The 23,473-nt window shown below is 38.9% G+C and overlaps 1 protein-coding gene and 1 pseudogene across 1 annotated transcript in view; both read left to right on the top strand.

The window, feature by feature from the left end:
• NUP160 (nucleoporin 160) overlaps positions 1-21,823 on the top strand; it is a 48,571-nt gene extending 26,748 nt beyond the window's left edge. The window contains exons 18-36 of the mRNA XM_035012855.1: positions 932-1,065; positions 1,772-1,842; positions 2,567-2,726; positions 3,753-3,822; positions 4,379-4,477; positions 5,118-5,237; positions 8,900-8,995; positions 9,096-9,190; positions 9,289-9,385; positions 9,479-9,584; positions 12,585-12,745; positions 14,356-14,416; positions 15,338-15,448; positions 15,633-15,756; positions 16,544-16,645; positions 17,275-17,416; positions 19,036-19,161; positions 20,130-20,234; positions 20,848-21,823. Coding sequence (XP_034868746.1) covers positions 932-1,065; positions 1,772-1,842; positions 2,567-2,726; positions 3,753-3,822; positions 4,379-4,477; positions 5,118-5,237; positions 8,900-8,995; positions 9,096-9,190; positions 9,289-9,385; positions 9,479-9,584; positions 12,585-12,745; positions 14,356-14,416; positions 15,338-15,448; positions 15,633-15,756; positions 16,544-16,645; positions 17,275-17,416; positions 19,036-19,161; positions 20,130-20,234; positions 20,848-20,937 — 2,070 coding nt within the window. The 3' untranslated portion in view covers positions 20,938-21,823. The remainder of the gene's footprint in view (positions 1-931; positions 1,066-1,771; positions 1,843-2,566; positions 2,727-3,752; positions 3,823-4,378; positions 4,478-5,117; positions 5,238-8,899; positions 8,996-9,095; positions 9,191-9,288; positions 9,386-9,478; positions 9,585-12,584; positions 12,746-14,355; positions 14,417-15,337; positions 15,449-15,632; positions 15,757-16,543; positions 16,646-17,274; positions 17,417-19,035; positions 19,162-20,129; positions 20,235-20,847) is intronic.
• Positions 21,824-23,064: 1,241 nt separating this feature from the next.
• Positions 23,065-23,159, top strand: LOC118016380 (annotated as a pseudogene).
• The last annotated feature ends 314 nt before the right edge of the window (positions 23,160-23,473 follow it).

Here is a 23,473-nt window from a genome sequence, read left to right as displayed (position 1 = left end):
TCATCTGTAATTGACCCAGTAACAACTGGGATAACATGTTGGTGTACACTCTTTTTTCTCTGCAAACTTTTTTTTTTTTTTTTTTTTTAAGATTTTATTTATTTATTTGAGACAGAGAGAATGAGAGACAGAGAGCATGAGAGGGAGGAGGGTCAGAGGGAGAAGCAGACTCCCTGCCGAGCAGGGAGCCCGATGCGGGACTCGATCCCAGGACTCCAGGATCATGACCTGAGCCGAAGGCAGTCACTTAACCAACTGAGCCACCCAGGCGCCCTCTCTGCAAACATTTTATTTCTAGAATTAGGATATGCTACATGGTATTTTTGTAATCTGATTGTTTTTATTCTACCTTACACAGCTCATCAGTATTTTCACAGGTCATTAAGTAGTCTACAAAATTATTTTTATAGTTAACCTAGCACAGTTTTATTCAACCAGTCCCATTTGTGGCCATCCAGGTTGTTGCCAGTTTTTTCCTCATACCTATAAATATCCATACACCCCTACTGTATCTTTGAGATAAATTCTCAGAACTCAGAATTGATTGGTCACAGGCTATGCACATTTTTAAGGCTTTTGGTGGTATTGCCAAAATTTCCTCTAATGTTCATAACTATTTTTATCCAAGACTAGTAACATAAGGAAGGGCTTAGATTTCCCTGTTCCTGTTCTTGAATTCTGAGCCCACAGATTCAGTGAAAATTACACTTTTGTTTTCTCTTTCACCATCAGCATTTTTGTACTGTTAAATCTTTGGGTAGATATTTTTGCTACCCTAAAATTTAATAGGTGTGTTGCCTTTATGTACATGTGTCGCTTTTTTTGTATGCCCTTTGTAACTGTGTTTGTTATTTATTTTACCTCCACCTGAACCTTAAGAGTTATCACTAATCGCTGTGTATGGTCTCACCCACCCACTCATCATGTATAGGTGATCTTGGGAGCTGGTCAGCTCATTCAAGACCAGCAAGACCTACTACATCGAACAACTCCTCTACTCTTATCTTATTATCTCATTAAGTGGGGAAGTCAGTGCTTGGCAACTGATGTTCCAGTTGACACGCTGTGAGTTTCACTATTCTGGTTATTTTTAAAATAAATTGCGAGTTTGATTATTTTTTTCATTGTCTTAAAAAAAATTGTAAACGTTATGCGGTTCCATGATTTGCCTATAAAATTCAGAGAGCATTCAGCTGCTTCAATTTCCAAAGGTTGAAGGCAGTTTATAAAAAGAATCAAAATACTAGATATACATTATTACATATGTGGTTTTTTGAAAAGAAAAAATGTTTATTCTGGAGTGGAAATGGAAAATATATATAATTTCCAAAATTTGTCTTTTCTTAGAAACTGTTGAGAGAGGTAGTTTTTCACTAACCACGCGTTTTTTATGCTTTTTCTAAAATTGAAATAGAGTTGACACACAATGTTACCTGAGTTTCAGGTGTACCGTTATTACATATGTGTGTGTGTTTAATGTAAAGATAAATCCTGTTGAAGGCCAAATAGATGAGGTCACAGGGCAAGTTAGACCACACACAAAAACATACTAGTTACAAAAGGTAGGCTGAGCTGCTTTATAACCAAAAGAAAAAGAAACCATTACTTAAAAGAATTATATTTTCAATAAGATAAACTGTCCTGTTTGGCAATGTCCTTTCAATAGAGCTTTTATATGCAACTTACTAATTAAATTGACAGTATTGTATGGAGAAGAACTTGTAGTAATGTTTGTATAGAAGAACTGCTGTCTTTTTCTCTGTTCTCCCAGGGAGTCCAATCTACAACACTTGTCAGTACTGGAACTGACTGACTCTGGTGCTGTAATGGCAAATAAGTTTGGTAAGGACTAGACTGTATGCATTTGATTTTAAATTTGGCTTTTATTGCATATTCATTAAAGTGGTCCTTTGCCCCCTCTGCTGTGGAAAGATTGGGTAGGCTCTGCTTTCACTTTGGGAGGTTCATAAGTGAGCTGTGGCCTGAGACCTGTGACAGGGAGTCCATGAAACCCCGGAAAACCCAAATCAGGCATAGACTAAGGGTGTTGCATATGTAAACATATATGTGTGTGTGTGTATTCCTGCTTTTCTATTGTATATTGATACTCTGGTGATTAATTCAACAAAATTAGTTTTAAAATTTAAGTTCATGGTAGCTTTTGTAATCTTGTCTTAATACATATTTAAAAGGCATCGTCTCATACTTGAGAACCATTCTGGAGAATTTGTTTTGTATTATTTTGGTATAAAACTTGGAATCTTGAGACCATACTTACTGTAAACACTCCCTAAGGAAGACGCTTAGGTGTAGTGAGATCAGTGAAAAGAAAAGGACATGAGTGCACTGTTGATTTAAGTGGTTTTTTATTGCATTTGTATAGTACTTCACACTTTATAATAAGCTGCTTTTATTTATATTGCCAATGATTACACCCATGGGTAATGTATATTTGAAATAATAAATGTTCTTTATTATAGGCACAACGTGAATTAGTAGACTATCTTAATTGAAAATTGGTACTACTATCACAAGTTGATGATTGTCATAACTCTTTCTTTTTAAGTATCTAGCCCTCAGACAATTGTGGAATTATTCTTCCAAGAAGTTGCAAGAAAACATATCATATCTCATCTCTTCTCTCAACCAAAGGCACCTCTGAGCCAAACTGGGTTGAATTGGCCCGAGATGATTACTGCAACTACCAATTATTTATTGCAGCTTTTGTATCCTTTTATTTAAAAGCCAGCTAGGGGCTCCTGGGTGGCTCAGTCAGTTGGCTAAGTGGACAACTCTTGACTTCAGCTAAGGTCATGATCTCTGGGTCCTGGGATCAAGCCTTGCATTGGGCTCTGCAGTCAGCAGGGAGTCTGCTTGAGGATTCTCTCATCCCTCTCCCTCTGGTCCTCCCCCGACTCATGGCGCACGCACTCTCTCACTCTCTCAAATAAATAAATAAATCTTTTAAAAAAATGAAAGCCAGTTAAAAGGTGTTTTCTGTCTAAATAGCCTAAGGCTCTTATTCTCCCTGGATAATGAAGATTCTTAATGAGATTGGGTGCTTATTCCCCCAACAAGAAATGATAATATTTACTCTCAGATATCCCAATTTTTATTTTATTTTGTTTTATTTTCCTCCGGACTTAGCCAGATTTTCTTGGTACACAAATACTTAATACCTAGATCTCTTAAAACATTATATGTTCATCAAGTATTTATTGAATGGCTCTGTATGTCAGACACTATGGTAGATGCTGGGTGTCCACTGGCACCAAAGGTATGTATAATATACCAGAACTGGCAGTGATCGCCCAGGGATGAATACATGGTTTAGCCCATAGATCGAATTCTGAGCTAGGTGACTAGGCTTCTAATGTATAATGTTTAAACCATGGGGCACTTGGGTGGCTCAGTCGTTAAGCGTCTGCCTTCGGCTCAGGTCGTGATTTCCGGGGTCCTGGGATCGAACCCCACATCGGGCTCCCTGCTCCACGGGAGGCCTGTTTTCCCTCTCCCGCTCCCTCTGCTTGTGTTCCCTCTCTCACTGTGTCTCTGTCAAATAAATAAATAAAATCTTTAAAAAATAATAATAACCTTTAAACCGTATTTGTCTAATACAAGAACACATGCTCTGCCACTTTCTCTTATCTTCTTTTTTAAAAATTAAATCATTGCATAGAGTTTGATGCCCAATATGTATATATATTTAAGTTTGCCAAAAAAATAGAAAAATCTCCTTATCCAGTGACTAGATGGCCTAGCAATCCCGGATGTCTCTTTCTGGAATGTTTGATGGGGAATTGTCAGTATGTACAATTGCAGGTGAGGACAGTTTAATCATTCTTGGATTTCTGGAATTTTTTCCTTTATAAATGTTACCTGCATTTTAATTGGCTGATAATAAGAACCATAATAATTTAAACTTGATTGCACCAAAACATACCCCAGAGACATTTTCTTTACTTCTCTCTTGACATGTCATTCCTAATGTTTTTTTCCTAGGGTGTCTTGATTTGCTTTTTTAATCCTGTTAGGTTCTCCTTATACTAAAACAAACATACCATTGTCTTCATATAAATCCTTTACAGGAATCTAGTCATTAAACCAATAAATACCAAAAGTTGAAAATTGCTAAGTTGGAAAAGTGTATGTGTTTTTACATGTGTTGGTGTTATTAGAGTCCTGTTTGCTTTTTGTAAAGTGTCTAACCTAATATAAGAATAGATTAACAGGATTAGATTTTAATTTCCAGATGATTTCAGGAAATCCACCTTTTATGTTGACTGACCACTATCTTCTTTCCCTCTTTGAAAAACTTGGGAATGGTTATCTCCTTATATTTATTTTCTAATCAGAAAGCAACTTTTATGCCTTTAAGGATTATATTCAACTGCTACGTCCCTGGTGTCAAGTCAATGTTGGTTCCTGTCGATTTATGCTGGGACGGTGTTACCTGGTTACAGGAGAGGGACAGAAGGTAAATTGCATTTGAATGAACCAACTTCAGTGCAGAGAGGACACTTGGTCTCCATCTAAACTAGGTTGGGGGGATGGAAGGCACGGAATCCTCTAGATATGGATAAAGACGATTAGTGCCAGCAGGAGCCATGTGGGGATTGTTCCGCTTTCATGTGCTTTGCAGATTAGTTAGAACATGGGAAAACATGAAGAAGAAAATGTTAAAACCCTTTGCCCCTGTGTAAGTGTTTTTAGGGATGAATTTTTTTTAATTTTATGCTGCTATCTCACCCCATTATGGAAGTTTATCTTTCTAACTTGTTCCCTGACATCCTATTTATGTGAATTTTCAAATATGCAGAAAGTTTAAAGACTTAATCATATACTCACCACTCAAATTCTACAAATGTTAACATGTTACTATGCTATTGTATATTTATCCATCAATTTTCTTATTAAAAATATTTAAGTTAAAAATGAGATAAAAATATTAAATAATGTGTCAGAATTTAGAATGGCAGAAATTGTAAATGTAGTCAACAGTCTTAATTTTTCTTTTTTGGCTTTCCTTTAGCACCTGCCTCCCCTCCCCCGACTTTTAAGCACCTAGAATTAGAACAGTCCATTATAAGTCATTTTGTATTCCTTTATTTCTCCAGGCTCTGGATTGCTTCCGCCATGCAGCATCTGAAGTGGGCAAAGAGGAATTCTTGGATCGCTTGATTCGCTCAGAAGATGGGGAGATTGTTTCCACCCCCAAGATGCAGTATTATGATAAGGTATATTATGGTATGGTTTGGTCCTTCTTACACCACCCTGTGTAAAAACGTGTCTGAAATCATTGCTTTTATATTTGGGGAGAAAAGTAATGTAAAAATTTAATTGTTCCCTGAACTTCCAAGAGAAGAGAGAAATGAATTCCCTGGAGAAATTAAACGTATATTTTAAACGAAATTGGTAATGTTTTTTAACTTAAGTGAAATTCCTATTATGATACCTACCAGTTTGTTAGCCTGGTCATCAGAATTTTACTGATAGTAGTCTTGCCTAAATCTCAAGGAATTAACTTGGAATGCTGTATTTAGCCTTAGTTTTTAATATTTGGACCTCAGTATCTCTACTGACCTTTTTTCCTGTCACTCTTTTCTCTGATCATTCAGTTCTAGAGAGAGTGGCCTGCTTACTATCTCATGCAAGCCAGGCATACACTCTGTTCCCTTCAAGACCTTTGTACCTGCTGTTTCCCTTTTTCCAGATAGTCAAGGCTCAAGTCCTCATTTCATTGAAATCTCTGCGCCTCTGTCACCCTAACATTTAACGATTCTTGATGTTTAGATTTTAGATAACTATTTGTTGTTATCTAAATTTCCCACCAAAAAGTAAATGACAAAGGCAGGCTTAACCATTTTGTTCATTGCTTGTAAAAGAGACAAATGATTTTTTTTTAAGTGAGCTCTATGCCCAATGTGGGCTTAAGCTCATGACCCTGCGATCAAGAGCTACGTGCTCTGCTGACTGAGCCAGCCAGGCACCCCAAGATAAATGAATTTCTACTGAAATAGATTTGTAGCTCTTAATAACCCTCCACCATCCTTCTGATGAGAAAATTATTTTGAATTCTAAGAATTTTTTTTTTAAGATATATTTTATTATTTATTTATTTGAGGGAGAGAGAGAGAGCACGTGAGTGGGGTAGGGAGAGGGAGACAATCTTAAGCAGGCTCCAAGCTCAGCATGGAGCTCACCGAGGGTCTCAGTCTCACCACCCTGAGATCATGACCTGAACTGAAATCAAGACTCGGTCACCTAACCGACTGAGCCACCCAGGTGCCCCAGTTTTTTGCTTGTTTGTTTGTTTGTTTGTTTTTAAGTAATCTCCACACTCATTGTGGGGCTCAGACTTACAACCCCAAGATCAAGAGTTGCACACTCTACCACCTGAGTCAACCAGGCACCCTGAATTCTAAGGATTTTTTAATCTGAGGCTGGCTAGATTTGAGGAATTGGTAAATCCCCTGAAGTTGTGTGCAAAATGTTGCTTGTATTTTTTCTGTGGAGAAGCTCCATAGCTTTCATCAGAAGAAAGTTACTGATTCAAAAAGCATGATGAATCACTGCTCTGATGGACCCCACAGTGGGCCATTGAAGAAAATACTAGAACTCACACAGAAGAAATAAATTAAGATGTGCTAATGTTTAATATAAGGATCAACCCTGGTGCTCTTATGTGGTCCTCTACCAGGTGGTCACTTGTCATTTAGTCTCAAGGTAGGCATCTGAAGGAAGAGGGAAGGTGTCATAGCTGGGGTGGGGCTTCAGGGGGGCACCTACACTACTCCATTTGATTTCAGTAGATTATGTTTGCCTGGTTAAATTGATTTATACATGATATTGCTTCATTTTAATACAAATCACCTCCACAATTTTAAAAAATTCCTGCAAAGAAGCCAGATTAAGAAAGTACAAGCAAATGAGGACAAAATAGGGCTGATACTTCTCCCTTTGATACAGGCTCTTCATCAGCCATATTGCAAGGTAAAAACAGTAACAGTCTATAATCAGATGGGTGCCTGGGTGGCTCAGTTGGTTAAGCGACTGCCTTCGGCTCAGATCATGATCCTGGAGTCCCGGGATCGAGTCCCACATCGGGCTCCCTGCTCAGCAGGGGGTCTGCTTCTCCCTCTGCCCTCTTCCCTCTCGTGCTCTCTGTCTCTCATTCTCTCTCTCAAATAAATAAATAAAATCTTTAAAAAAAAAACAGTCTATAATCAGATCTGACAAGAATCAGCTGATAACAGGTGAACTTCTCAGGAATGCTATTTTAAAATCTAAGTAAGTGTATCTTAAATTAAAATGTCAACTCAGGATAATAAGAAACCATGAAAATTATTGGACGCCTAGGTGGCTCAGTCGGTTAAGCGTTGCCTTTGGCTCAGGTCATGATCCCATGATTCCCAGGGTTCTGGGATGGAGTCCCGCATCGGGCTCCCTGCTCAGCGGGGAATCTGCTTCTCCCTCTCCCTTTGCTCTTCCTCCCCTCTGCTCCTACTTTCTCTCAAATAAATAAATAAAATCTTAAAAAAAAAAAAAATTATCAAGGCATTAAGCATCCTAATCACCTGTAGTGGAGTATTGGTATTTACTAACTGCAATCATTGATATACCCTATGACCCAGTTATTCCAATTCTAAATATATCCATAAACATATACATATTTACCAAAAGAGATGTATAATGATGATCCAAGCAACATATTCATAAAACTCATACACTAGAAACCCAAGTGTCCATTGACAGAATGGATCGATAAATTATGGTATATTTTTGGATGGAATACCATAGCAATGAAAGGAAATGCTGCATATAATAACAGATCAGTCTTATAAACACGGTAAGCAAAAAGGCAGACACACAGAAAAATACATACCATAAGATTCTATTTCCATGAAATTAAAAACAGAACCAGTAAAAGTCAAAAGTGGCTGGAAGGAGTCACCTGGGAGCTTTGGAATGCTGCTATGTTACAATTCTTATGTAGGTGCTTGTTACATGGATATGTTTACTTGGTGAACATTCAGTCAGCTGTGTACCTAGGATTTATGTACATTTCTAAATATATGTTATATTTCAAGAAAAAGTATAAAATAAAAACTAAGCATCCAAAACAAAAAGATGTTTTATACTGTTAATAAAGAAAAGAATAAATAAGTACTAGTAAACAAAAATAATTCAAAACTTTATCTTTATTTCATCTTCTATAAATTTATATGTTGAGTGTGTTAAACATATATATTAGAGAGCTGTGTGTACATAAGTAAATACATGTGCACATGTGTGCACAGACGTTAATAGGGTGGACAATCAAAAAAGTTTGAAGAGCACTGTTCTGTCTTGTATTAGAAATGGATTATGTCAAACATTATTCTCTTTAGGGTTTTATAAGGCTATGGTGGCAATTTATTTTTTGAGCTTTAAATTAATCTATGACCTAAACAGTTACTAGGAAAAGTCAACAGTGAAATTGCATGTGTTCCTTCAACAAATACTTACTAAGAGCCCACTGTGTACTAAACATTGAACATAGAGCCATGAACAAAAAAACCAATAGGAAATTTTACAGTAAGCCTGTTATTTGACAGTAGAATCTAAAGGAAAGTCTTTTTTATTTTATTTTATTTATTTATTTTAAGTAATCTCTACACCCAACGTGGGGCTCGAACTCACGACCCCGAGATCAAGAGTCGCGTGCTCTTCCGACTGAGCCAGCCAGGCGCCCCTAAAGGAAAGTCAAATATTAACCAAATAATCCTGTCTTGTAGTCAACATCTTTGATTTAATCTTCATCTTAACTAGTTATCTTTCTGATTGATATAATTCCTATTTCAATTTAAAGTGTACTACCATATTAATTTTAATGGAAACTCCCTCTGTTTCTCCTCAGGTTTTGCGTCTACTAGATGTTGTTGGTTTGCCTGAGCTGGTTATTCAGTTGGCTTCGTCAATATTAACTGAAGTAGGTGGTGACTGGAAAAGTCAGGTAAGAACAAACTATAATCTAGTTATTTCCCTTTAGATTTGTCCTGGATGTGGGATTTTAATTGCTATTGTTTTTTTCCCCCCCTGTATTTGACATTTAGGCTACCTTAAGGACATGCATTTTCAAACATCATTTGGATTTGGGTCACAATAGCCAAGCATATGAAGCCTTAACCCAAATTCCTGATTCCAGCAGGTAGTCAATCCCAGTCTTTTTTAGAGAAGGCAATTTACCAGCCCTGTTTAATCCACTGAGACAGTTTGCCCTCATGTCCCTTTTTTTTTTTCTCCTAGGCAGTTAGATTGTCTGCGGCAGCTGGTGGTAGTTCTTTGCGAACGCTCACAGCTACAGGATCTTGTAGAGTTTCCCTATGTGAATCTGCATAACGAGGTAATTTTATTTGTCCACTGATAGCTGGACACAGCCGTGGTGGTTGTCATGCTCGCTACTAACTTTGGTATCTAATTGCTTCCCCTTCGTTAGGTTGTGGCAATAATTGAATCACGTGCGCGAGCTGTGGACCTTATGACTCACAATTACTATGAGCTCCTCTATGCCTTTCACGTCTTTCGCCACAATTACCGAAAGGGTGAGCAGTTGAAGCCAACAGTCTTTGTTAGGGGCAATCTTAGCAGTTTAATCATGTTTTATAAAAATACTGTTTGACTTATGTAATTTTTACCTTATTTTCACCATTGAATGAGTGTTCTCTATAAGCATTTGGGGAAATTATGTTTAATTACAAGATTAGCTTCACCCTTTTGAAGATTACCTGTTAGCCTTAAAGACATGCAGTTTCTAGAACATTCTTGAGGCATTTCCAGTGAGATGTCATTCTGTCTATATCTTCTGTCTGATTTTAAAAGAAACTTTAACTTTTTTACTAAAGGCACCTTGAATTCTTGTGGCTGGTTTTGAGTTACTGAGCCAGCTTGCTATTACCCTTATTTTTGCTGATTCTTTTGAGAGTAAGTTGTAGATGTCATGTTTCAATGTATAAATGCTTAAGATGCATCTGCTAAGGACATTTTATTAGATAACCTCAATATAATTATCAGATTAAGGAAATAATAACTAATTTCATTAATTAAATGTAAATATAATGCTGTCGTGGTTTTAATAGCACATTCCTCCCATACCGTCCTTATCCCCTGATCTAGAATCACACATTGCATTTATTTGTCGTGTCTCTTTAGTCTCCTTTAATCTGGAGCACTTCTTTTGCCTTACTTTACTTTACCTTGATGTAGTTGATATTTTGAAGAGTACAGGCCCATTGTTTTGTAGAATGTATCTTAGTTTGGATTTATATGATGACTAATGAAGTCTTTATCAGAACAGCTAAAATGGTGGTAAGCATAGCATAACATAGAAGTTGAATCGCTGTGTTGTACATCTGAAACTAATGTGGCATTGTGTGTCAGCTATACTCAAAAAGATTTAAAAGAAAAAAAAGCAAAATCTTTGAGACAGAAAAAAAAAGAACAGCTAAGAAGGGATTGTATGTCTGTTTTAAGATCATTTTACAAGATAACCATTGTGGTTTTCCTTTAGAACTGGTAATATTTTTTACCATTTTCCCCCTCAGAGAACTTTTCATAAGGTTTCTTGCTAATTTTCATTGGAAAGAATAGATGGAAGTAATTCATAAACATGCTCTTAATTTTCCTAGTGGTGAGACATGTTTGCATATTCCTTATATTCTTGACTCATACAGACAGGGACATGTAGATGATTAAAGATCTCTCACTGTTTGCTTTTACAATAACTATCCATTACATCAACCTGGTTAAGATCACTTTAGCTGGGGACCCCTGGGTGGCTCAGTTGGTTAAAGCGTCTGCCTACGGCTCAGGTCACGATCTCTGGCTCCTGGGATCGAGCCCTACATTGGGCTCCCCGCTCAGTGGAGAGTCTGCTTCTCCCTCTCTCCCTCTCCCTCTGCCCCTGCTTGTGTTCTCTCGCTTTCTCTCTCTCAAATAAATAAATAAAACCTTAAAAAAAAAAAAAAAGACCCCTCTAGCTGAATTCATGTTCAGATCTTTCTGGAGCAAGACTTGTTATCCTAAAAAATGTCTTAATATGGCAGGCACTCAGAAACATTTGTTGGCGGGCTAAAGTCAGTTAGTTTCATTTTAAATAAAATTATATGAATTTTAAAACTGTTGGAATGAAAAATAGTTTCATTTGAAAACTAAATGAAATGTTAAACGCGGGGCGCCTGGGGGTGGCTCAATCGTTAAGCATCTGCCTTCGGCTCAGGTCATGATACCAGGGTCCTGGGATCGAGCCCCCGCATCGGGCTCCCTGCTCAGCAGGAGGCTTGCTTCTCCCTCTCCCACTCCCTCTGCTTGTGTTCCCTCTCTCGCTGTCTCTCTCTCTCTCTCTGAAACAAACAAACAAATAAATAAACCTTAAAAAAAAATGTTAAATGCTCTTTGGTTTCTGGAGTCTCATGCTGCCTCAGAACAAGGTGTTTTTCAATATCTCATTCAGCTTGTGTGACTAAAGTATTATAAAGATAATCCATTCTTGAGCAGAGCAACCAAATATTTCTTGGTCTCGCTGGGTGGAATTAGGTAAAAATGTGGCTGAAACTAGCACTCTAAACTAGTCTTGTGTACTATCTGGGAATGTAGTATCTAAAAGTTAGAAGTAGGGACACCTGGCTGGCTCAGTTGGTAGAGCTTACGACTCTTGATCTCAGGATCATGAGTTCACGCCCCACGTTGGGCATAGAGATCACTTTTAAAATGAATGAATGAATGTCAGAAGTAACATTTACAGATTTTTTTCTTTTTTTTCTTAATTGTAGTAAAATAGACATAACATAAACTCTACTAACTTAACCAATTTTTAATATTCAGTAGTGTTATGTATATTCACATTACTGTGTAACCAATGTCCAGAACTTTTCATCTTGCAAAATGGAAACACTATACTCAAACAACTTCCCATTTCCGCCTCCTGCAGCCCCTGGCAACCATCATTCTACTTTCTGTCTCTATGAATTTGGCTACTGGAATCCTAAAGTATTTGTCTTTTTGTGACTGGCTTATTTAATTTAGTCTAATATCTTCAAGGTTCATCCATGTTATAGTATGTGTCAGAACTTCCTTCATCTATTATATGTATATGTCACATTTTGTTCATCCATCCATCAGTGGACACTTGGATTGCCTTCCTCTTGGCTATCATGAGTAATGGCTGTGTGAACAAGGGCACACAAATATTTCCTCAAAACCCTGCTTTCAATTTTCAGGCTATATGCCCAGAAGTGAAATTGCTGGATCACAAGGTAACCCCATTTTCAATTTTTTAAGGAACTGCCATACTGTTTTCCATAGCAGCTACACCAATTTACATTCCCACCAGGAGTGTACAGAGGTTCCAGTTCTTCCACATCCTCACCAACACATGATTTTTTGTGGTTTTAAGTTAAACTCAATTTTGTTTTAAGTTAAGTAATATCTACACCCAACATGGGGCTCAAACTTAAAAGCCGTATGCTGTTCTGACTGAGCCAGCCAGGAACCCCTCTAAAACACATTTCTGAAGTTCTGATATTTAATTTATTATTGCCTCCTAGCTGGTACTGTGATGTTTGAGTACGGAATGCGTCTTGGCAGAGAGGTTCGAACTCTGCGGGGACTTGAGAAGCAAGGCAACTGTTATTTGGCTGCTGTTAACTGTTTACGACTTATTCGTCCAGAATACGCATGGATTGTACACCCAGCATCTGGTGCAATGGTATGAAAGCTTTCCACCTTGCAGTTTGGGAAGAATCATTTAACTTACTTGGTTTGGTCCTTTTGAAACTATCGCCTCATTTTGCTTCGTTTTGTTTAAAATTTCTACTGGGATATTTGTGAACTTAATCTATTTTTGCAGCAATTCTATTGTTATATATTACCACCCCTTTAGTTCTCAAATTTAGAATTATTCTAGGAAGAAGAATTGCATATGGTTTTGAGTTAGACCTAACTTCAAGCAAATTACTTAATTTTTTGCTGCTGAGTTATCCTCTTGTATAAAATAGAGATGATGGTGATGATAATGTCCACCTTATAGGACTGTTTGGGTACTAAATGAGGTAATTCATAGAGTACTTAGAACAGTGACAGTGCCTGGCTTGCAAAAAGTGCTCAGTAAATGGCAGCTGCTTTTATTTCATTCATTTTTTTTTTCTAAAGATTTTATTTATTTGAGAGAGAGAATGAGACCGAGAGAGAGAGCATGAGAGTGGGGAGGATCAGAGGGAGAAGCAGACTCCCCGCTGAGCAGGGAGTCCGATGCGGGACTCGATCCCGGGACTCCAGGATCATGACCTGAGCCGAAGGCAGTTGCTTAACCAACTGAGCCACCCAGGCGCCCCTATTTCATTCATTTTTGTTAATTCAATCTACAATTACCATTTTAAAGGCTGTGCACTTAAAAAAGATGCTGATGGGGTCATATGTGTGCAACTTCTCATGTTGTATATCATTCCTGCATGCACTAGGCTGTTTCCCAGGGTCTGGGGTAGAGAATATAACTCTGGAACCAAGGAAAGTCAAGTAGTTTAATTGGAGGTTAAGTCCACGGCCTTAGACCCAATAACATGTTACAGCAAAGTGGGCCAACTTGGCAAACGACTCCATTCCTTTGATAGTTACAGTACCTTTGTAAGAAGAGCCATGCTAGTTGAAATAAACATAATTTATGTGGAGAGAATTTAAGCATGAAAGCTCTGGATCACAGTTAGTGATATCAAAATAAGATACAGCTGACTCTTGAGCAACACGAGTTTGAACTGCGCAGGTCCACTTATACACGGTTGTTTTCAATAAATGCAGTAATGTAGGGGTGCCTGGGTGGCTCGGTCAGGCGCCGCCGGCCTCTTGATTTCAGCTCAGGTCATGATCTCAGGGTCATGGGATCAAGCCCCGAGTCAGGCTCAGAGAGGAGTCTGCTTGAGATTCTCTCTCTCCTTCTCCCTCTGCCCCTGCTCCCATTCATACGTTCTCTCTCTAAATAAATAAATTTTAAAAATAAATAATTTTTAAGGAATCTTTAAAAATGTAAATGTATTTCTCTTCCTTAAGAGTTTTTGAATAACATGTTCTTTTCTCTACCTCCCTTATTTGTGAGAATACAGCATATAATACAAATGACATGAAAATATATGTTAATGACAGTTTATGTTCTTGGCAAGGATTCCAGACAACAGCAGGCTATTAAGGTTTTGGAGGAGGCAGAAGTTATATGCAGATTTTCAACTGTGCAGGGCATTGGCACCCCTAACCCTCATGTTGTGCAGGGGTCAACTGTACTAACTTTTCAACTTTTCATTAACTTAATCACTTGTTTTGTCTTCTCAGTATGATCGTCCTGGAGCATCCCCTAAGAGGAATCATGACGGAGAATGCACAGCTGCCCCAAGTGAGTTGGGGGTCTCCCTTGGACTCTTTGGTTAGACAGTAATTATGTAGTTGTGTTATAGTATTATCTGTATTAAATGTGTGGGGTTTTTTGTTTTGTTTTTAAAAGATTTTATTTATATATTTGAGAGAGAGAGAATGAGAGACAGGGCATGAGTTGGGGGAGGGTCAGAGGGAGAAGCAGACTCCCTGCCGAGCAGGGAGCCCAATGCGGGACTCGATCCAGGGACTCCAGGATCATGACCTGAGCAGAAGGCAGTCGCTTAACCAACTGAGCCACCCAGGCGCCCTAAATGTGTGTTTTTATATAGTAGTTGTAATATGTATAGCAGTGTAAAAATATTGTAAAGTTTCTTTTAGCTTATGCTCAGTATTTTAATCTGCTAAAAGTTGTCTGGTTGCTCTCTGAAAACTTCGTGTGGCTGTATGAGAAATGAAAATGCTTTAAAAAGTGTTGCTTGCTGTATTTAAATCAGCTTAGTATTAAACTTGTTTTATCAGGGCCCTTGGATATTACCATGGAGATATGATATTCCTCCATAAAGAGCTCTAGAGTTGGACACACCTGGTTTTAATTCTGCCTCTCTCACTGTGGGCATGTTCCTCTCTTTCTGATCTAGTAACAGCATCTCAGAGTTGTAAGAGTTAAACTCTGTGTAAAATACATTGTAAGCATCTCCTCAGCTGCAGCTGTTGTTACTGTAGTTTGATTTGACTGACTGAGCTGCATGCTGGAAGCAGGGCTGTTGCTTTATTTTTAAGTTTGCTTTTATGGAGCCCCCCATTTTTCCTCCAGTGCCCTCGGACTTGACGTTGAATTACTTAATGTTTTGTGGAAATTGACAAGCTGGGTTAATAGGCACTGATGATAGGCACTTCCTTTGTACTTTGGGAATCAAAAATATTTCTCTTTGGCTTCTAGCCAATCGGCAGATTGAAATTCTGGAACTGGGCGACCTGGAGAAAGAGTGTTCCTTGGCCCGCATTCGCCTCACTCTCGCTCAGCATGACCCATCGGCAGTTGCGGTTGCAGGTAGTAATGTGACAGTCTGGGGACACTGCCAGCAGGCTTTGCTGTGTGTGTGTGTGCTAGAGCAGCATGCCAGACGGGCTGGGCGCCTCTCACTGCTACTCCGAGAGGCTTGTCGCCAGAGGCGGCTTTGGGTCATTGGCAGACACCACCTTTGCCGCTGAATGGTTCTTTTGCATTTCCACAGGAAGTTCGTCAGCAGAGGAGATGGTCTCTCTCTTGGTTCAGGCTGGCCTTTTTGACCCTGCCATATCACTCTGTCAGACTTTTAAGCTCCCCTTAACGCCAGTCTTCGAGAGGCTTGCTTTCAAGTATGTATGAAATTGTCTTTTTTTTAAAAAAAAAGATTTTATTTATTTATTTGACAGAGAGAGATAGCGAGAGCAGGAACCACAAGCAGGGGGAGTGGGAGAGCGAGAAGCAGGCTTCCTGCTGAGCAAGGAGCCCGACGCGGGGCTCGATCCCAGGACCCTGGGACCATGACCCGAGCCGAAGGCAGACGCCTAACGACTGAGCCACCCAGGCGCCCCTGAAATGATCTTTCTGATGCCGAAGTATTGCACTGCTGCCTCGTGTGAACCAGTGCTCATAGCCAGTTGTGCTTTAAAGAAGTATTTTTTCTAGTCCACCACAGTGACTTTTTAAAATTTCTTTTAGTTAATTATAACTTTTTTTTAAATCTTGATTTATAGCTTCTCTTGAGAAATCAAAAAATTTGGCATCCCTAGGCCCACATTCCCACAGGACAGTAGGATATGTGGTCTAAATTGTGGTGTCCGTTTTAGAAAAGGCATGTGTTCTCTTCAGTCCTTTAGGACAGCCATCAGCCCCTGTAATCATTTTTAATAATGCTTTGTACCTAAATATTCAACTTTCAGAATTTTTCCCTTGGAAGTAAATGATCTCTTAACACTTATCGATGGCCTTGTGGGTCATCCAGTTGTGTGGCTGTGAGGCAAGGAAAGAGCCAACACCCCAGTAGTGAATTCAGTGGCATACTAGAGCTAAAGTTATCATCTCATCTCTGGTTTTAGTAAGAAAATAATGTGGTTCTTTTCCACAAATTAGTTTACCATGTGTGGAACCGTTTCATTGCAGATGCATCAAGTTGCAGTTAGGAGGTGAGGCGGTGCAAGCAGAAGCCTGGTCCTGGCTAGCAGCCAATCAGCTCTCATCGGTCATCAGCACTAAGGAGTCTAGGTACAGCCCTGCTGCTCATCCGCCCCAAAAGGGCTTACCCTCCAAATGCTTCCCTCGTGCACTCAGTTCATGTCTACTGAATGCACTTCAGCCTCTTTAAAATCCTTCTCTAACCCTGACCTTCGGAAACTTCCCTTCCTTAAATCAAATCTACAGTTTCTATTGCACAGCTCGGTGCTTTAAAATTGGAACATTTTACAGTTTGGAAATGCTCTGACATTAGTTTTTAATCCCTAAATTAGCACACCAGTATCACTACTAAAATACAGATAGATCACCCTTGTCTTCTAAATCAGAACTTCTACATGATTCTAATGCTTGATTGGGTTTGGAAACAGTGATCTGAGCCAATTTCCTTGTTTTAGAGATCTGGAACAAAGAAGTTAATCGAATTGTGTAGTCAAGTAAAGATGTACTTAGTGGGAGAGAAATAGAATCCATGTCATTTGGTTTCTAGTACTACCCCTAAGCCACACTGACCCTAATAATATTAGTTGCCATTTAGTTATATTATCAATTCAGTTGTGAGCTTCTAAAGATTTTTTTTCCTTGTAAATACATGCTTTGAATGGTGCTGTAAATATCTGTTAAGAATCTAGAACTCATTAGTCCTTTCTGCTTTTTTCAAGTGCTACAGATGAAGCATGGCGACTATTATCAACTTACCTGGAAAGGTACAAAGTCCAGAATAACTTATATCACCACTGTGTAATCAACAAGCTCTTGTCTCATGGAGTGCCTCTGCCTAATTGGCTTATAAACAGTTACAAGGTAAGTGGTATCTTAACTTACATAGAGTAAGAAGCTGATCTTTACCATTATGGATAAACTTCATGAGATGATTAAAAAGAAAAGGTGATAATTTATGGAAATATACTGACATATGCTTTGGGCAGTGTCTCAATCTTAGTTAAAAACACTAAGAACAGCTTAACTTTAATTCCATATGAAGTACTGGGTGTTTAGCATTAAAGTTCTGTGGGTTAGTGATTAAGTTAATGCCTGCTTGTTTTCTCACTGAACAATGAGTATATATTTAGAACAATGACTATACGTGTGACACAGTATTTACTGTTTGTTACTCAAAAATTCACAGAAGTGAGTAGTTCTCAAAACTACAACAGGGTTTAAGTTTTTGTCAAAATTGGGTTTTTGACTGCCTGCATCAGAATTTATTTGGGTAGCTGGCTTCTTCAAATACAGATTCCTGAACCCCATTCCACACTTACACAATCAAATTAACCTGGGGCTAGAATCTGGGATCTATATTTTACCAAGCTTCTGATTTGATACGATGCATGCTTACATTTGAAAACTATATCTGAAATACATTGGGTGGAATAGGAAAAGAGAGAATATAAAGCTTAAAATCAGGAAAGTTGGTCTGTTTTGAGGGGGGGCATTATTTTTTGTTTATTTAGGTTAGAAAGTAGAAAAGGCAGTTAAGATGGTGAAAGTTAGGGCACCTGGGTGGCTCAGTCGTTAAGCGTCTGCCTTCGGCTCAGGTCATGATCCCAGGGTCCTGGGATCGAGTCCCACATCAGGCTCCCTGCTCGGCAGGAAGCCTGCTTCTCCCTCTCCCACTCCCCCTGCTTGTGTTCCTGCTCTCGCTATCTCTCTGTCAAATAAATAATAAAATCTTTAAAAAAAAAAGATGGTGAAAGTTAGGACTGTCATCAAATCAGAATATAAAAGCATAATTTCCTAATTAATAGAGCCCTTCCAAACTGAGGTTGTAATCACTTTTGTTTCACCTTGAGTTAAACAAATTTAACTCAGGTATTTAAAGTTGGTAATTCTTTTAACTTCTTTTGCATTTGTCATTCCTATATTTCTGAAAACTAACGTGAATATATTGCTCTTTAGTATTCAGCATTTCTGAGAAGGTATGTTGAAACTGTAGAAAAGTATTAAATAAAATGTGTCTGGGATGCCTGGGTGGCTCAGTTGGTTAATCGTCTGCCTTCGGCTCAGGTCATGATCCCAAGGTTCTGGAATCGAGTCAGGCTCCTTGCTCAGTGGGGAGCTTGCTTCTTCCTCTGCCTGCCACTCACCGTGCTTGTGCTTTTCTATCTCTCTCTCTCTCTCTCTGACAAATAAAATCTATTTTAAAATAATTTAAAACAAATAAGTAAATAGATAAATAAGTAGATAGATGATAGAGAGAGAGAGGCAGGCAGGCCACTTAACAAGATAAAGTCTCACAAGGTACCCAGACGTGACCGGGCTCTTAGGAATCCAGCCCTTATCCCAAGATAAGGGAACCCAGATGCTCATTTACTTATATTGAGAAGTATTAATGCCAGGGAATTAGACACTCAGCATCCTTTGGTCATTGCCCAGATAAGATGGAAATAGGTAGATGTTCTTAATCTCTTGACTTTTTACAGAAGGTTGATGCTGCTGAGTTGCTCCGTTTATACTTAAACTATGACCTTTTAGAAGAAGCTGTGGATTTGGTTTCAGAATATGTAGATGCTGTATTGGGGAAAGGACATCAATACTTTGGAATTGAGGTAGGCATGTATGCATGTTCCTTTTTAATTCTGTATTATCACCCTAATAAAGTCAGGATGTGAAAGTAGATTGAACTGTAGGACAATGGATTTAACCTTTACTCTTTGTAGTTATACGACTAGTTTTCTCCACAATCAGGAACTGGCACTGTAAGAGTCTCCAGTTTCTTGTTTATAAAATGGGAATACATTTCATTTTTCTCCATCAAAGAATGTAGCTTTAGTTAGTATTTGGAGGAGTGAAGTAATTAAAAACGAAATATTCTTTTCTGTGTGCCGAAGACTGTGCTGGGTCCCTGCAAGTGTTTTCTCATTTAATCCTTACAGCCACCTCTGAGAGATTGTTTTAACCCTTTTTTTAACCCATGAAGAAACAGAGGGTCAGAGGTTAAGTAAGTTGCCAAAGTTCACACAGATGGTAAAGAGAAGAGCCAGGTCTAAAATCTAGGTCTAGTTAAGTGCAAAGCAAAGCTCTTAAGCTCTCAGGAAAGTATTGAGAACTTTGAAAGGTGAACTTTCCCTTTCTAAACTTTTTTTCCAGATAATTTGAACTAAATTTCAGACTGCAAATAGTCTCATCATTGACAATTTAGAGGTTTTTTTAGTGCATTTTTCCTTAATAGGCCTTAGGGCTCCTTCGAGATAAGAGGTGACATGAATTTAAAAATACATATGGATGGATGGATGGATGGATGGATGGATGGATGGATGGATGGATGGATGGATGGATAGATAGATAGAAATACATTTGATTTAACTGAGAAGAGGACAAGTTTCCCAGTTGAAAAGAGAAGCAAGGGGGTGGGAGTGGCACAACTGTGTGTCTGTGTGCGTGTACGTGCAATTTCTTATTGTAAAAAAGAAATAAGTAAAGAATTCTATGTTATTCAAACCTCTGAAGCTAACTGCCCAGAAGAAATGGTCTCCTTTTGAGATTTTCTTCAAATAGTGGGTATTTTCCCTTTCAGTTTCCGCTGTCAGCAACAGCTCCGATGGTGTGGCTCCCATACTCTTCTATTGACCAGCTTCTCCAGGCTCTGGGAGAGAACAGCGCCAATAGTCACAACATTGCTGTAAGTCAGTCCTCTCGTGAGGCACGCATCCTTATAAACCCTTGCACCAGCGCTTACTCATAAAGCTTGCTCTTCGGTTCACAAGGATTAAGGGGAGAGCAGAAGCCATTTATTGCCCTTAACATGCTGGCCCAGTCCCTTTACAAAATGATTAGTTAAGCCAGATGTAGCCTTTCTGGTTCTGAGAAGCATTACTGGGGTGGGGGGATGGGGTCGCTGGGTGATGGGCATTAAGGAGGGCATGTGATGTGATGAGCACTGGGTGTTATAGGCAACTGATGAATCACCGAACTCTACCTCTGAAACTAATGATGTTCTGTGTGGTGGCTAATTGAATTTAAATTTAAAAAAAGATACTGGTGTGATTTGCATGTTTAGAAGATTCATGAGGATAACAGGATTGGGATACTGCATGTAACAGAGAAGTCTGATTTTAGCAGTGGTCACAGAGCAGACTCTGATACTGAATTGAGTAAATGAAGCAGAGTGGCGAACATCTTTACTAGGGGGCGGCTGGTTAGTGAAGTCAAAGTGCTTAAAAACGTCAGTGTTGTTTTGTTTTTTTTTTAGTCCTTGACCTATTCTGTAATGATTCCCTTCTTTTCTCCTACAGCTATCCCAGAAAATACTTGACAAATTGGAGGACTACCAGCAAAAAGTTGATAAGGCAACACGGGATTTATTATATCGTCGGAACTTGTGATCCGAACGGTCGCCTAGCCTTTGTAGCCGCTTGGTGCCTCTTAGGGCTTGAGGCTTTACCCTGCAGGAACCCTGTATCCCTGGACAGTTTTTATACCTGTAAATGATGTACACAACGTCAAGTCTGCATTCTGCGCAAAAGAGGAGGGCAGATGAGTCACAGAACCTGTGCTTGCTGGCGGTGCTAACACCCAATTTCTGGTTTTCAACCTTGGTCTCAAACAGCTGCTTTTGTATATGATTCACAAGCTTTTTTAGAGTTTCTATTTTTTTAAACTACCGAAGACATTCTTTATCTGCAAATTAAAACCCGCCCTCACTTTCCAAAATAGCCAGTGGTGGTTGGTTGGTTGTAGCTATAACCACCAGAAGCAGTCACTGCAAATCCTTCCATTCTTCCCTGTCACTTTTTGTATTTCAATGGAATTATTTTGGTCCAGAACTGACATGTATTTTCTGTATTGCAAACAGAGGCTAATGATTTTGCATACTCTTTTCATTATTTATTGTGGAGTTTTTGTATGATCTTCAATAAAGTATTAAATAATTTGCCTAGATTAAACCTAAAATGATGAACAGCTGTCAAAGAAGATACCTTATTTTGAATCTGGTTCTGAGGCTAAAGTTGAGTAAACTCTTAGCTAAGAAAAAAATTAGAAATTTTATCTATAAGAATAACCAATTTTGAAAGTAAATTCTGTTAACTTTTATGATTTATGATAATCAAGCCGGACTTGATCATACTACTTGTGTATAATAATGTATTGGACCAAAATATAAACTTACCTGGTCAGATTCAGAAGTATTCATGCCCACAAATTTTGGGGAAGGTGAAAAACAAAATCTTGGATTTTATTCTGTATATTAAAATTTATCTTTTAAGGAAACGATCTGTGTATCACTTGTTTGTATGCCCTTTGACCTCTCTTGAGTTTTCCATAGCCTTTACTTTTTATACTGCTGATACCATATTTACCTTATATACTTTAAATAACAATGTGAGCGTCACTGCGGTACCATTTACTGGTAGATACTGAGATGTATGGTTCTTTCATTTTAGCTCTGCCATGATTAATATGAAGTGTTTGATGTAATGAGGGACTGGGAAAGCCCTTGCCCTGCAAGAGCTCTATAAACCTGTAGCTTCCAGCTGTAGCAAGAAATACACATGTATAACCAAATATACACATATAAAACCAAGAGAAAGATCTCACAGAATATGTATCCTCACTCACTATGTACCCTGATGTTTTCATGAGTGACTAATGGATCATAACCCATAGTCTGAAAAATACCAAATCCTCTTCGAGCCATTTTGGAGAACATGAAGTAACTTGGACTGGCCCTGTTCCAGAAACTTACCCACTTGTGTTGCTCATCAGAGCAGTGGTTTCTATGGTGGCAGTTCACAGGACCCTGACCAGTTTTTCCTGTTGTCAGTATTTTGGTTCAAGACCTAACCCATGCTGGAGCCAACCCAGCTCTCCTGTCCATTCTCTTCTGCCTTCTTCACTCTGGTTCCCAACCAGAGCAGAAGGTGGAAATTCTTTCACTAAACTTCTCTCTCCACTTCAGGTCTGCATTTTTGTTGTTCCGGACCATGTGATATTTTAATAGTCCATAATAGCATTGTTATTCCTTGTTTTTTCCACCCCAAAATTTTCTGATTACAAAGTGTTATTAAAAGAACTCCCTCCTGTGGTCACTTCAGCAGCACGTATACTAAAAATTGGAACAATACAGGGGCACCTAGGTGGCTCAGTCGTTAAGCGTCTGCCTTCAGCTCAGGTCATGATCCCAGAGTCCTGGGATCGAGCCCCGCATCAGGCTCCCTGCTCGGCAGGAAGCCTGCTTCTCCCTCTCCTGCTCCCCCTGCTTGTGTTCCTGCTCTCGCTGTCTCTCTGTCAAATAAATAAATAAAATCTTAAAAAAAAAAAATTCCAGGGCGCCTGGGTGGCTCAGTTGTTAAGCAACTGCCTTCGGCTCAGGTCATGGTCCCAGGGTCCTGGGATCAAGTCCCATATCGGGCTCTCTCCTCTGCGGGAAGCCTGCTTCTCCCTCTCCCACTCCCCCTGCTTGTGTTCCCTCTCTTGCTGTGTCTCTCTCTGTCAAATAAATGAATAAATAATCTAAAAAAAAAAAAAAATTGGAACAATACAGAGAAGATTAGCATGGCCCCTGCTCAAGGATGACACGCAAATTCATGAAGCAGTCCACTAAAAAAAAAGAGCTCCCTCCTTTCTTAGTACTTAGCTGCCATTAGGGGTGCCTCAGCGGCGCAGCCAGTGAAGAGTCCAACTCTTGATTTCAGCTCAGGTCTTCATCTCAGGATTTTGAGTTCAAGCCCTGTGTTGGGCTCCACGCTGGGTGTGGAGCCTACCTAAAACTAAATAAATAAAAATAAAGGGGTGACTCTTAGAGGAAAACTTAATAGTTTTTAATTTAACAAGATATAACTGATAAGGTCCCTACCTTACCAGCCTGTGACAATAAAATGGCATCATTTCTGTGAATAATAGAATTTATGACGCAGAAGT

Source organism: Mirounga leonina, unplaced genomic scaffold (genome assembly GCF_011800145.1).
Source record: "Mirounga leonina isolate KUSES-001 unplaced genomic scaffold, KU_Mleo_1.0 Mir_166, whole genome shotgun sequence".
NCBI lineage: Eukaryota > Metazoa > Chordata > Mammalia > Carnivora > Phocidae > Mirounga > Mirounga leonina.
The sequence above is the reverse complement of the archived record's forward strand: the minus strand, read 5'-3'. Positions and strand labels throughout refer to the sequence as shown.